The 16,047-nt window shown below is 37.0% G+C and overlaps 1 protein-coding gene across 5 annotated transcripts in view; it reads right to left on the reverse strand.

Moving 5' to 3' along the window:
* The window catches only part of SHLD2 (shieldin complex subunit 2), a 36,905-nt gene that overhangs the window by 9,482 nt on the left and 11,376 nt on the right, over window positions 1-16,047 (reverse strand). For 4 of the 5 annotated variants that reach the window (XM_048947126.1, XM_048947124.1, XM_048947127.1 and 1 more), the window contains 4 exons: window positions 8,172-8,218; window positions 4,159-6,564; window positions 2,799-2,906; window positions 1,998-2,192 (listed from right to left, as the gene is read on the reverse strand). In XM_048947126.1, coding sequence (XP_048803083.1) covers window positions 1,998-2,192; window positions 2,799-2,906; window positions 4,159-5,674 — 1,819 coding nt within the window. In that variant the 5' untranslated portion in view covers window positions 5,675-6,564; window positions 8,172-8,218. Of the gene's footprint in view, window positions 1-1,997; window positions 2,193-2,798; window positions 2,907-4,158; window positions 6,565-6,918; window positions 6,973-8,171; window positions 8,219-16,047 lie in introns of all 5 variants that reach the window. The other variant, XM_048947125.1, reaches the window with a different exon arrangement.

Here is a 16,047-nt window from a genome sequence, read left to right on the forward strand (position 1 = left end):
CCATAATTGGAAACTGAAGTTAATGTACTTCCTGTGCAATATACTCAAGTAACAGCTCCACAAATTTTCACAATTCATTACAGTCATGTACAGCACAAATTAATATAGACAGTATATATAAACTGAAAATGAAGGTAAGGATCTGTAAAAATCTATGGATAATGCCCAAGTTTCAGTTCCACACTAAATTACAATTATTTTTATGAATTGAATCTTTGAACAAAAACTCATGCTTTCTGTCCTGATCAGAGATATGTAAAATATAATAGGAGATTCCTATATTCAAAAATCTCAACTTATGAGTAAAGGAGATTCTGACAATTCAGTTAACAAAATTGATGCATTTTTCTCCTTCCTACCAATACAAGCACTAACACAAGATGACAGTGCAACAGGATCAAATTAAGATGAAGATTCTTATATCTAGGACTGTTGTACAGTAAACAAAGAAGTCAATCAGAGCAGATAAGCATGGAAAAAAGGGGAATTCCTTTTCCAGCAGCTAGAAAAAACATAGCAAAACACTGCATAAAAGTACACTGCATGAGACAACCCTGATTCAGTTTTTGTTCATTTAGCCCCTCAAACTGATTCCAACTGTGTGAAATTGAGACAAAACTGGTATTTTCTCCTGGCAAGAACTCTAAAAGGCATCACTTATTTCTGCTGCAGTAAGTGTAATAAGCTCATGCAACCTTGTGAGCATATCTATGACTGTATATTAAGAGCTGATGTATGTCCTGATTCCAAAACAATGGAAGCAAATTAACAATTTTAAGACAGAAAAAAGGCTTCCGTAAAGGGAATTCCAAAATACCTGCATTCTGTATTATAAAGGAATGTGACTATTTGAAAGGCACTAAAACAGGTTGCTCAGAGGAGCTGTGGATGCCCCATTCCTGGAGATGTTCAAGTAAAGATCGGATGGGGCCCTGGCCAACCTGATGCAGTGGTTGGCATTGCTGCAGTTAGAACTATGAAAGTACATATCATTAAGATTCCTTCTAATCCAAGCCATTCCATGGTTCTGTAATTCCATGAAAAGCAATAGCGCATTAAACACATGAACTGGTGACAAAAGTCCTTTGGGAGTCCTCACAATATACAGGAAACTTAAATTTCCAGAACAAATCACCTTAACAAGGTCGCTTCCTGTTCTGTTTGCATGAAGAAAATACAAGTACTGCTGTGAGACATCTTAATAGGTTCATACTGGCAATTTGGTGTTGAAAATTATAGAGAACTTGCACAGACACACGTAAGGACAATAAAAAAATACTGCAGATATTTAAGAAATGAGAAATGTAATACTTAGCTCTAAGATCTACACTAACAAGGAAAAAAAACAAAAAGAAAAACATTCTGAACAAAGCACTAAAAAGGAGCACAGTTCCATTATAAAGGAAAAAGATAAAATTCCATAATAACTAAAATTGTGTAATTTTGGAAATCATATGATTTACAGTCTATAAATATTCCTTTGGTGGCATGAGGCACACGTGGAAGTCAGATAGAAAGCAAGGTTTGAATTAGTGAAGCCTGACTATCCCCCACGATGTTTTAATCAACAAGCCAATTTTCTAAAGCAGTAGTCTACAACAAGAATGCACCTTGAGTTTCAAGAGCTATTAAAACTAACTTATATTCTTTCACTGTAGATAAAGTATATCTGTCTTCACAGCATTCCTACTATACATTCCTTAGTGAAAAGAAATCAACCACTCAGTGAGCAGGAACACCGTGTCCATGCCCACTGCCTGCATACTTCTCACACACATCTGCATGCTACTGATCAGCTAGCATGTAATAAGCTCACTCAGCAGCTGATTGCAGTCATTTTCTTCCTGTTTAGTCCTTGGTCTTCACAAAAGTTTTGTCAATCATATCAAAAATTTGAGCATGGAATAGGAAACAACCCACCACAGGTAAAATGCAAATAGCCATTTTACAAGGCGATTCTGAAGTTCAGAAATTTGAAGTTCAGAGCATGAATTTACCTGTTAATATGGCAATGCTGATAATTTTTAAGACTGAGTGAACCAAAGTGTTTGGCTGAAGCTGGTCAAGCTGAACATACTGAACACTGTCCAGTCTCTGAACTTGCCTTCGTGGAATGTCTCCAAAGTGAGGAAATTCTGATGACACATATGCCAATAAGCCATGGAGAACGTCACCATTCACTACAGGGTAAACTTTAAATTAAAAAAAAAAAAAGTTAGAGGGACTCTCCTTTTTTTGAGCTTAGCAGCTTAAATCTATCACCTGTGAATATTGGAGCTAACAAAACCAAATCTGTTCTGAGAATTCTAAGGCAGGAAATGCTTGAGATGCGCACTACTTGATTCAAAATTAAACTCTACTTCATCTGCCTCCTCTTAATAACATCCCAACATTAACTACAGTTACAGTATTTTAAGTTACACCAAAAAGAAGAGGCCTGGTATTGTAACTTAGTAAGAACAGCCATTCTTGACCATTTACCCAAACCTGTCTTAAATAGGTAACAGTAACCAATGTCAGGAAGACTAAGAACAAAGCAAGTTCACAGGAACACTTGTGCTATCTTTCCGCTTTCCTCCAACGCTCCAGAAATCCTCATGCTTAATAGGCAGTAAATAATTTTCCCTGATCTTCTCATTTTCTTAAGCCTTACGAGGTCGTGGTGAACTTACCTACACTGTTTTGTACTGTCCAGCTGCCTGCATTTCTACTTTTATCTACATATGAGGCATTGCCAATAAATGTATTACTTCAAACTAGTATTTTAACACAAGGAAACTTATGCACAATTATCTTACATTCTTCTGGATTAAGAACTGAGTAGTTCCCCAGATTCAGTAACTGACTGGTAAATGTAGACTGCAGCATTATTTCTCCATACCAGTGATTCTCATACATCATAATATCTGCAAGAAAAAAACAACCTTATTAATTCACGTGCAAACTGTATTGAAGCACCATACTTATTTTCTCAGCTATAGAACCCAAAATCTTGAGGTTGGCTCCACATCAGAACTTTACTTTTGACTCCCCCCTCTTTAGCTTGCTATTTTCAGTCTCTCATCATCTGCTATGTCTTCTTCATTCTCAACTTGTTTGCCTGCCCTCTCTCTCTCTCTGCCTTATGCCTTCTTCACTACCAAAGACACACTGCATCTTAGCGTGCAAGACACCTATGGCTGACATTGATATATGCAAGGGACTTGCACAAAAATGTGGGAAAAGTACACACACAAATTTAGTCATTCAAACTGCTAAATTTAATTGGCTGCAAGATGGCAGGAAGGTGCCAAAGCTGTAACACCACCCACAGGAGTGATCATATGAAGTAAGAATTTCAGAGATATCACTTTGAAGCACAGTGATTTTTCTAATCTACCAACATCCCTTCAGAAGACTTAATCAATTTGCTCATTTGCTTGGCTTCATCCTTCATATAAAATATTTAATAGCCCAACAGCAAGCGCTGTATAAGCAAAATTGCTAAGCTATTACAGTGCAACATTTCCGGCAAGTAATACAGTACTGAGGTTACCTAGAAACACTTTTGATGTATTTGGGAGTACGCAAGTCTAAGCAGAGAACAAAGCTCACCTTATCTTCAATTGCTTTAAAATAACTACCAGTGCAATGTAAGTGCTTACTTTAAGAACTCTTGTTAAGAAAGAGATGTAGGCATCTTTAAGGTATCATTGAGCTATTCAAAGAAAAGTACTTCTATACTTTTTTTTTTCCAGTTTTTTTTGCAAAAACTGAACATTTAGATAGCTATAAAGTTCTTATCAACCCCAGCCCTAGATTAGATGCAATGTAGTTTTCTATTTTATTGCATTCTCTTAACAAAGGGAGCTCCTAATATGTATTAACAAGTACAAAGCATTCATCAGTACACGTCTTCATATGCTGCAGAGAAGTTCAAAAGAAGAAATAACTCACGTCTGGTCTGTAACAGCACTTTTGCCTTAAAACACGGACAGGTTAAACTGTCAGGATGACCACAATAATTCAAACTGACATTGAGCGATATGAGTGATACAAGTGATGTTAGAAAAACTGACAGATGGTTAGGCATAATTCCAAGTTACTAATTACACACTGGTCTACTTCCAATGGGCATTTAAGATCCATATTTAAAAACAAACCAAAACCACTTCTCACCTGTAAGTAATACGACATCTCCAGGAAACACAGTGAGTGACCAAAACGCAGCACCACGCCACAGCATCACCTTTCTCTTAGTTCCTGACTGATCAATAACTACAATTGTTGCTACAGGAACTTTACATGAAGATTTGGGCCTGGTCTTCATCTGTATTTCTTTGATAAGACATGGGTGTACCACGGTGACCAAAACATTGTACTTCTGATTTTTGCAGCAGCAGTCCTTAAGTGGTGATACTAATTTCCCTTGAGGCTTGAACTCCATCCACTCTTGACCCACTGTCATTCCAGGACTGGATGGGGAAGAATTCAATTTAGCTCTCTTTGATTTAAGCTGCCTTTTAAATGTTGTGTTAAAAATATGAAAAAGATCTTCAGACTTGTGGGCTCTTTTATATGAGTTCTTACGAGAGCTTTCTACTTGGGAGCACAGTATCCCCGAGCTCAATGGTTCAATATGGATTTCATTTATGAATTGCCCAGCAGGAACTTTACATTCATGAGACTCCCCTGCATTTTCATTAGAGCTTTCTTCTCTCCTCGTGTCTTCAAAGCCAATGTTTTTCTCATCACCATCAGAACTGAAAAGTTCAGGAGAACTTGTATACTCCTGCTTACACTCATTTTCAGCCAAACAGAGACATCTTCCAGCATCAGATTCCAATTGGTAGTCATCGCATTGCCTTTCTTCATGCTTACTCTGTCCTTCTGTCTTCAATAGTTCTACAGTTCTTTTCCACATCTCATTCTGGCTCTTAAAGTGATCCTGTGCAAAAGCAGCTATCTGACTTGAAGTCATTATGCTACGAAATTCAGTATCAGTCGACACTGCAAGATCTGAACAGTCACTTAATTCTCCTTTTGCTTTTGACTCTTGATTTTGGGGGAAAAACATACTTAGATATCTACTTAAATGTTCATGGTGATCATTGCTGTGATCCGATTCAACACCTTGTTCCGCAGACCTTAGGTGTAGGTTGATCTGCTTTGTACTACCAACCAGATCAGAAATGTCAGAGTCCCTAATTCTTAAGTGACTGGATTTTCTTTCCGTGAAGTCTGAACAACTGCCATGTGATTGTTCATCCTGTCTACCTGATTTCACAAATATCTGAGGAAGGCAATCTGCAGCCTCATCTATGTGCCCATCTTTGGATATTTGAAAATCAGAATAAATTAAACCTCTCGTCTTTTGGGATGAAGTAGCACAAGTTACTACCACAGGTACAAAAGATTTCAAACACTCCTTTTCTACCATTAATCTCTTCTGTTCAGACTGCTGAGAGCTGTAATCATTTGTGGGAACTGCTGTGACTACAGAGTTTCCTGCTTGAAACACTAAATGGTCAGTACCTTTGTCTTCTTCATTAAAAAGATTGTGTATATCATAGGAACAGTGGAGTTCTTTCCACTTCTCAACAGCAGGTACTGAACTACTTTGTTCCGACACATCTAGCAGGCTTGAAATACTGGGTGCTCCAACAAAAATATGAATTTGAGGTCTTTCTGACATTTTTTTTTTTTTTTAAACTTTAATCAGTGTGATTTACACAGTAACTACAATACTAAATGCTGCCAAAAATTATATGCAAACTTTTCCTTATTTTAAGGTATATAAACTTTGAAGGAATATTTAACCGCTGATAGAAAACATCACTTAAAGTCTATACAATTAAATGCATGATTAAAAAAAAATGGAAGTTACTTACTTACAAGTAAGTAAAGAATACTAACTCATTTCTCATTCTTATACTTGGAAACATGGCAGATGTAGACTTGTAGTGAAGATCAGAGTGTAATGAATAGATCCTAACAAAGTTCTCAGGAATCAAATTTTATTAGTAGTTCACTCATGATATGAGCAGACCTGTGTTCAGATATCATAAACATAACTTAAAATTATAAATAATAAAAATAGAGCTACTTTTGGTTAATTTAGAGGAATTTGGTAGAAATGCATGATTTTAAACAGCTATAAATTAACAAGCCTGGTTTAGCAGAAAACCCACTACATTAGGTCAACTAATATTTTAAGGCCAGGTCTCAGGATATTACCAATAACTTCATAAATATTTAATAAAAACAAAGTAGTCAGTGTAGATTGAGCAAATGGTTTAGAAGTTAATTCATATTTTTTATCATGCTGTCCAAGTTCCTAGCTTTTCCAGCTTGTAAAAAAAAATTTAGCTCACACTAAAAAAAAATACCTTTTTCTCTTAAGATATCTGCTAAGCAGTCATTTTAAAATACTCAGATACAGCTAAAAGCATTGTATGCATTAAAATGCAGGCACCTAACGGCATGTTTAAGTTTTAGCAGCAATGTTAATAAGAGCTGTCGTAGCAGGAATTCTGTGAAGGTAGGAAACAGAGCACCAGCTGAGAAATTCAGGAACTAATCCAGCTGCAAACAGAAGAAACAGCATTAAAACAGACACAGCAATCAAAAATACAGGTTGCTCTGGAAGTAATGCCTCATAACACCATTTGATAGAACAAATTCTCAGCTATAAAGCATTATTTTTCAGCATAGTCACCACCATTAGTTGTGCATTTTCACCAGCAATCAACGACAGGCTGCACACTGTGCTCACAAATATCTGCACCAGTGGAGATAACCGACTGATCACTGCTGAAATGTAGTATCCACCACCTCACTGTGCTCACACCCACTCTTTAGGCTCCATAAATGTCCAGCAAGCATCAATGAATGCCAGTGGGTGTCATTGTATCTGCATGGCAGAATTCAATTCCACACCTTTGTTTCATCCGTGTCAGGCGCCATTCCGCCAGACTGCCCTTCTGCTGCCATCTGTTACACAGCAACAAAACATACTGCATTACTGGTGGGAAGGCTCAACCTCTACTGCCGTATCACCAACATCCTCTTCTGACATCAAGAGCTGAGATAAAATGGGAGGCATTACTTTCGGAGCAGCCCTCACAGTAGCACTTCTCAGTTCGCCCTTAACTGCCGTTTCCTTAACAATCCACTAGGGGTCGATAAACCTGCACATTCAAATGCTCATAGCAACAAGAACAACTACAAACATCCCGGCAGTCTAAATCCAGGTGTCTTACAGATGCAACTGAGGAAACAGCATACAGCCACTGAGATCAGTCAGAACACAGCACATAAAGAAAAAAGTTACAAAACACAGCAAGTGACACTACAGTCACTTAAGCTCACCTACAAAATAAATCACACTTAACCTGGAGCACAGTATCCACATTCCTATATTTATACATTTAAATTACTGCTCAAAGGAATGCAACTTTTAAAGGACAATTATCATGTGTGGAAGCTGTATATTACATAACTATGGAATGATAAAACATTAATAAGAAGAATTACCAGTTCAACATAGAAAATAATGGATCAGGTAAGAAAGGAAAGAAAGGCAGACAAATTATTCAGGGACAATAGCAGTGGAGAGTCAAGGTAGTATGATTAGGGTGCAGTTGGACTTCATGATCTTGAAAATCTTTTCCAACCCCAGCTATTCTACGAATTTATGACAGTGAGGCTGAATCCTTAAACAAGTTAAGAGATAGGTAGGAAAAAAAGCCCTCCAGTTCACAACACAAAATAATTTTAAGAACAGATCCACCACAACCAACAGAACTTGTTACTCCTATTTTATGCAAACTTCAGAACTGTAATCTGACTGGAAAGACTAAATTCTTTCCTCCATTTCAAATTTTATTGTCTACTACCAGCTTTTTTTTTTTTTAAGTTATGTCAGTACAATCACTACAGATGGGTATCCTTTTAAAGCAAGTACCCTATAATGTAATGTTAGGTCTAGTAAGAAGGAAGAGATACATGAGATGTTGAAACAAATTACAAAGATCTCTTCTACATGTGCTATAACACAAAAGAACGTAAGTTCTGACACCATCTGTGCTATTTCTGAAGCATTTAGCAGAGATTAGCAAAATAATATCAACGGGCTTTGTGAGGAACAGTTCCTTCATTTCAAGTAACTTTTACAAGGGCTGAATACAAACCTGCCACAGGTGCTCCAGTCCTGCAGTCCATTGCTTGTCCTTTTGACCTGCAAGAGATATCAGAGGCTTTTCTTAATTCCACTAGAAAACCTCAACCATTTGTGCATCAAACCTTAAGCAAACTATGTGTTCCAATAAAAATAATTTACTTAACTCTTTTCTATACTCTCAGAGTAGGCCAACAGAATGCTCAGAAGAGCTCTTAATAAGGAAATAAAAAATAGGATTCAATTGCACTGTCAATGAGCCCACCAATATCAGTCTTTTATGAGTTCTGGGGACACTGGAAGGGCAATTTGGCTGCTGAGGAGAGATAATAAGACATGTAGAGGCTAGTTTATAGGGCTGGAGTTGCAAGAGCTTTCAGTGACTGAATTAGATATAAAGTGAGTATCTTGATATAATTGTCTTTATAAAAACCTAGTTACTACTATGAGGCTACCTTTCAGACTCCCTTTCTCTAGGCTGAACAAACCAAAGGACATCAGCCACTCCCCCGTATGTCTTTCCTTCACCATCTTAAGAGAGCATTGAAATAAGGGCTACAATAGTTTTATGTACCTTTTATAACGTGGCACCAAACCTGCACCCAATACTCACGGTGAGGCCCCACAGCACAGCAGGACAATCCCTGCCCTCACCCAGTGGCAGTGCTGGGCCTGACGAACCCTCTGGGCTCCCAAGGCACACAACTGGCTCATGTTCAAGTTGCTGTTACCAGAACCCCCAGATTCCTTTCTGCAAAACAGCTCTCCAGCCTCTTGTCCCACACTTGTACTTTTTTTTTCCCTGTCACCTTTACAGATATGATGTGTGCAAAGTTAAGTTTTCTTCAATTTTCCAATTCCAAAATTTCTCCAAACTTTTTTTTTTTTCACTTCATAGATTTCTGTAGGATATTACATCAAAACAATTGAATCTTGCTACTATTTAGCAAATTTCTGCTTCATTTATATTTTCAACACCTTCAAATTTGATTTGTCTTAGACCTTCAGAGCTTAGAAATGGTTGGTCTCCGCCTTGCCCACAGCAGAGGGTTTGAGGGAGATGATCTTTAGGGTGCCTTCCAATCCAAGCCACTCTATAATTCTAGGGCATTTCCCAGCTCACCTAATGAGCCCACTAGCAAATGACCTTGTTTGGCAATTTGAGTGATTTGCTAGATCAAAATCACCAGCCACAGTGTCAATAATAGACAGTGATTATAATCACCTCTGTCTTGAAATGAAAGATACTTTTAAATAGTTTGGGCAAATTCCCCATAGGTAAAATTGTTTAAAGAATCATTACTATGCCATCTTTAGAACAGCATTAGTATTTATTTAATGAATTTTGCTACCAAAGTTCTCTGCCTTGCTCTAGAGAGAAAGAAGAATTACTATTAATCTTTAAAAAAAAAATGCAGAAAATGGACAGTCTAATCATATTACAGACACTACTATCACAAATTAAATGTTTGTTTTTTAAATTGTGTATTTAAGTGATCCAACAGGATGAGGGAGCTGAGCTTGTACAGCCTGGAGGAAAGAAGGCTGCGGGGTGACCTCATTGCAGCCTTTCAGGACCTAAAGGGAGCCTACAAACAGGAGGGGAATCAACTCTTTGAAAGGATTGATAACTGCAGGACAAGGGGAAATGGTTTTAAGTTGAGAGAGGGGACATTTAGGTTGGATGTTGGGGGAAGTTCTTTATGGAGAGAGTGGTGAGGTGCTGGAACAGCTGCCCAGAGAGGCTGTGGATGCCCCGTCCCTGGAGGTGTTCAAGGCCAGGTTGGATGGGGCCCTGGGCAGCCTGGTCTGGTATTAAATGGGGAGGTTGGTAGCCCTGAATGTGGCAGGGGATTGGAGATTCATGATCATTGAGATCCCTTCCAACCCAGGACATTGTGTATGATTCTGTGTGAAATCTGTGGATAGAAAGGGGTTAACTATGAAGATAACAGGAGCTAAAGCTTGTAAAGATAACCAAAAACTGAATACACGTATCCATTATACCTGTTAATTATTACACTATTTCTTAATTTGTGAAAAGGTGCTTTATCTGTAGAGCCAATAAAAGCCTACCTTGTTATCTCTTAAATGGTCAGAGTCTGATTGACTGGTCAATGATCTTTTAAAAACTGTAGCTACATCAGCAAGTTTCACATTTGCAAGACACTGCAGCTAAACATTAGTACATGTACTGCAAGAAATACATCATGGTACACAATATCTCCTTCAACATTCACAGCAAGACAGGAATTTTTAAAATTAACAGTTTTTAAAATGCACAACTACATCACTAAATGTTAAATCAGAGTAATTTGCTGTGTATAGGACAAGATATCCAGACTTGCTTGAAAATTCCTCTTCTGATAGAGGTACTCCAGAAACTTTTTGTGAAGCTAAGTACCCCCCAAACTACCTTAAAAAAATTGCTTTTATTCCCTATTTTACTCTTCATTAAGGGTGTCCACTCACGACAATAATCACTTGAGCAGTAGGCCAAGCTAATTTAAAGGGAGCAGGAGCATGACAGATTCAGCTGCTCATCAGCTGCGATGAATGATAGTCATAGGCATAAATTCCTGATTTTCAAAATGATATGCAAGTAATATGCCATCAGGGCTTTACTGTTCTATGCACAGCAAGTTAGCTGCAGAAGTTCTACCTCTAGGTAATGATTTCATTGTCTTTTACACAGTAAGCTTCAAGCAGTAAATAAAATTACACAGACAGTAATGTATCAGAAGATGAAGAATTAAAGCAATATTATGGAAACACGCATCTTTTCCCTTCTCAAATTCTTTATGAGATATAACTATGGAGTGTGCTCTTTTCACTTCTGATGTTGTTTGATTCTGAACATCTTAACCAGTATGTAGTTCATAGCCTGATTCCTACAACATGAAAAATTCATTGGCCATTGCCTGTTGAAAATTTGGCTATTTAGAGCACAAATACATATAAGAAGGATATTTTAAATCTTAAATGTGAGCTTTTTTACCCCTCTCTCATTTGCATGGTTGATTCTACACTTCTAACTGTAGTTAGAGGACAGTGGCACTGACCTAACAGAAAAACAACTCTTAATAGCTATCTTCACAGCATTCACTTCCAGTTCAATTCACTCTGTAGTTTCTTTTCTTGAATAAAGTTATGCTGTATGACTGTTAAGTAGAAAATCTCCGAAGATATTCACCAGTCAAAGGAAAAATGGATGCAGAATGCTAACTATATCACAGGCAACAGACCTGTGATAACCTCAGAAGCCTGAGCCAACTGCATGCAGTGTAGTGACAGTTTCACACATTTTTAGATTCTGAACAACAGCATTGGGACAAAGATATGAACATACAACGTGTCTGTGCAACTTGGGCAAGAAAAGAAAAAAGCTCCAATCAAAAATATTTCTCTTACACTGCAATTAAGATGTTTTCTCTAAGTGTTTGGACTGTATATAGGTATTTATTCAACAGCTGCATTAGATATGAATGTAAAAATTTTTTTGAAACCAAAGTATGCAAAAAAATCTGACAACTCAAACATTACACATTTCCAGTTCAGTCACTGAGATAACCCTTCTTGCCTGAGAACTGGAGTAAAGGGACTATGTTTTTTGATCATATTCACCAACTTCCTGCTTTGCAAGATCTTGTCTTTTAAGCAACAAACATTACTTATTGATTTTTGTTTTGCAATACACTAAAATCACATAATTAGAGATGAACAGTGTCTGTTACAAACAAAAGTAGTTAAAAGTTCTTTAGAACAGCGACCTTGTGAGTAGGAAGGAAAGATAAAGGTAAAAGGTCAAAGATACACAGAAGCAATGTGCATGTTTTAAAGAACATGCATTCTATAAACCCTTCACTTTGAGAACTATTTCAGAAAATTGAGCTACTATACTTTCTGCCAAGGAAAGATACACCTCCAGATACTGCAGTATAGTCCAAAACTTCACAATTTAGAATTAAAATGTTGGGGGGAGGGGGTGATTATTTTTTTTCTCCCAGAAAAAAATAAAGGGTCAAGTCTGCAGAAAATTATCCACAAGCATAACTACCAGTAAAAACCTATTCCACAATTTAAATCTTCTGATAAACTGAAGTTGATATATAAATACAGGACATAAGATGAAAATGAGGCAGTTTGTCATTGTCAAAGAAACAAGATCTAGCAGCCCTTTACATCAGATTAACTGCCTGTTTATTTATTAGGATTAAGGTGAAAAAGAAAACATGCAAGGCTTGCATCAGATTTTTATTTTCTTATTGTAAAAGTTTGGCTATTTTTAAAAGGCCAAATTATTTAATCAAGAGAACAATTTGTTTCCAAACTGAGTAACAATTCACTGACCTTTGTTTTAGTAAGGTTTTTTTAAATCTATTTTTAAGACAGTAAATGCCTTTCAACTTAATAATACAAACACCAGTGCTATTATACTGTGCAACAGACAACATGAATCAAGTACATCTTCCCATATAAACTTCCAAATTTAAAGGGAGTTTATAAAAAAAGATGGAGGTTGACTTTTCACACAGCCTGATAGTGACTGGATAAGAGGGAATGGTTTTACACTAAAAGAGGGGAGGTTTAGGTTAGATGTTAGGAGGAAATTCCTCACTCAGAGGGTGGTGAGGCACTTGAACAGGCTGCTCAGAGAGGTTGCTGATGTCCCATCCCTGGAGATATTCAGGGTCAGACTGAACAGAGCTTTGAGCCATTTGATCTACGTGGTTACAACCCTGTCCATTGTAGGGCACTGGAACTACAGTATTTTAAGGTCCCCTCCAAGCCAAGCAATTCTATGATATCTAATGCATTTCCCAAAGAAACCAAGATTCCACTTAGGTTCAAAACATGTAAGCTGGTATTTCATGTTTCATGGAAGTTTCTAATATCCATCTTCCACAGCACGTATGCAGCACTTGGATTAACTGGTTGTAGCATACAAATAGCCATAATCAAAGGCTGCTCTCACAACTGCACTCACCATAGTGAGTCAAAAAATAGAGGTTACTCACCCATTTTGTATGTTGCTCCCATCCTACAGCAGGCAAAAAAATAACAATATGTTTTCTTTACAAAACATTGACTCAAAAAAGGAGAAGACTATAAAAACTGGAGATCAATGTTTCAGACAAGAGCTGTAGGTAAGACTGCCGTGCTTGTGCCTTTGCACTGTGGGAGACAGGGTGTTGAAAACCTACCTTTCCTAAAATGAACAAAGCCTTATGCAAATCAGTTGTCTGTAAGTGTTACTAAAATACCTTTCACTCTTCACAACTGGATACGTTAGCACTAGAGTTTAACAAAAAGTCACACTTCCTGTTGCATTCTGAAGTCAAGTGGTATATTTTTAACCTGTCAGAATCATTAAGCAACTCAAGTTACATGCTTGTTAACTCAAAAGGCCACCCACTCACCCAAAGGAGTCATAATAGCAATCACTAGGATCAAGCTGTGCTCAAGGACTGTGTAAAACTAGAAACTACTTGAACAGTTCTAGTAGGAACCAGATAACATACATGCCCACAAGAACTCTGTACACCAACAACTTAATAGTTTGTTCTCTTCCTCACTCTGTATGCAAGACCCCTCCATAAGAACAAACAACCTTTCTATAAACAGGAACTAGTATTTTTTGACCAGACTGAGAATATGGTACCAGGCACCATTGGAACAGCCACATTCTGAACATTTTAACTATGTATTCTGTATGCAATTACATCCTTCACGTAAGGTTATTAATTTACTTTTGTGTGGTACAACGTAACTTATGATTTTATGTATTAAACAGAAGATCTCTTGTGATACTTTCATAGCTCAGGAAGAAAGGAAAGGAGGCTTTATACAGTTTCTCCATAGATCTAAGACCTCGAAAGCATACAACATGCTTCTGATGCGAGTGCTGCACTTTAAACAAGTCAGATTTTTAATTACATGAGAGTGATACAAGCAATAGTGATACAATACAGCAATTAGGATACAAGGCAGCTTTTGTTCTTGAAGATACAGAGAAAATTTGAGGCTAATTTGGACTCTCTCCTTCCCTCTGACTCCAAAGAAATACATTTCAGCCTTAGCAACTGAAAGATATGATCTTAAAAGACAGCAAGACTCATTTCAGAGATAAAGCTACCTTTAGCAGCTATAACCTTCAGAGTAGGGCCAATCTGGTTTTATACAACAATGAATGGCACTACAGAGATCACAGATGGTTCACTGCACATCCTTGTTTCTTATTGTGGCTACAGAACCAATGTACCTGCCCTTTCTTTATAGGACTCCATGAACATCAACCAAGCAAACAGTTCCACCAGCATTATGGATAAGGAGTAAAGTTGTTAATTTACTACAGTGCTGCAGGGAAAAACAAAACAAAACAAAAGCAGAAAGATAAAATTTCAGAGTATTTTAAATTAAACTGCTTTAAAAATTCAACACTCAAAAAGTTTAGAAGTTTTTTTTTTTTTTTTTTTTTTTTAAGTATTTGCCTATCAAGAAATTAAGAAATGATTCATAAATGAAATTAATTGCCATTAGCTTTTTAACAGATAAGCCTTTCCATTTCAATGGTTTAGATAGATATTAGTTTAGCAAACTAGTTAAGCTTTAACAGAGAACAGGTGACACTGAGTAACTATCAACACAGCTGACTGAACCAAAGGTGCCTTTTAGACATAAATTTCCCCCATTTCAAAGGTAGGTAAAGTTCTTGCTCCCCAGCCACCCTCCCCCTAGTAACTTGAAGTAATTTGTACAACTTAGAAGTTGTAAATCACAATTTTTATTCTACTCAGTAAAAAGTTATGTCCATAAATTTGCTAGAAGATGTCAACACTGGAGAAAATCCATCTATCACTGTGCACAAAATGCTTGAAGCATTGGTATATATAGCCTATACAAACATCTGTTCCCATGCAATCCAAACCTACCTCTGACAAAATCAAAAACCTCAAGATGAGGTGTTAGAAATCATCTTTTATCTTCCTCTACTGTGTTAAGTCCTCAACAGCGTAACTACTGATTAAAGCCTTCTTGTATCTTTATTATTCTCAGTAAAGATATATCTTCTCCTTGCTGTATTAGTGTTAGAGGCAATACCTCAATTACTCTTTGTACCAAAACAGTATTACTCTATTGTTGGGCACTCAATTGCCTTTAATTCAATAACTTTCTAACATAAAACTATTACTTACAGAACTACACAGTCCTCATTATTGAGCTGTATTACATTAAGGGTGAGAACAGCTTCATCCACCTGCTGCATTACAAGTAGCTTATCTGAACAGTCTTTAAAACCATTTATTTCACTTACATTTTTTTCATCCTTGGGAATATTCTAGACACCCCCAGTTCTTCCCTCAAACAGCTTGGGATAAAACTGAGCCACATATCTGCATGCTCATCACATTCACTCATGCTAGCAACCCAATTTAAGGAGAAATAATCTTCAGTGAGAGAAGATGGTGCTCTGCATAGCAGAAGATGATCAGTCTTAGTACCAAAAATTGACAAGACCAGAAGAAAAACAAAACATGAAGAAACTCAAAATGCCTGAAGGACGTAGCATGTAATCAGCTATTGTCTTGAGTACAGAACAATTAATGAGTAAATACACATTGTTTTTGTCTTTCCCAAGAAATTCACAATTAAAATCCATTTGTGAGCTCTTAAGAAGATAGCAGATAAAGCAGAAAAACAAAAAGCTATTACATTAAACATACCACCTACTATCTTTTTCCAGATACTTGCAACCTTTACAATTGATCAAAGAACAAAATGTACTGCTTGTTGAATTCTTATCTCTGCTGATATTCTGAGTTACTTGACATGTCACTGCAAATCCTACACTGATGTTTCTAATTCTATACGGAGAGAATTATCTTGCT

Source organism: Lagopus muta, chromosome 5 (assembly GCF_023343835.1).
Source record: "Lagopus muta isolate bLagMut1 chromosome 5, bLagMut1 primary, whole genome shotgun sequence".
NCBI classification, from domain to species: domain Eukaryota; kingdom Metazoa; phylum Chordata; class Aves; order Galliformes; family Phasianidae; genus Lagopus; species Lagopus muta.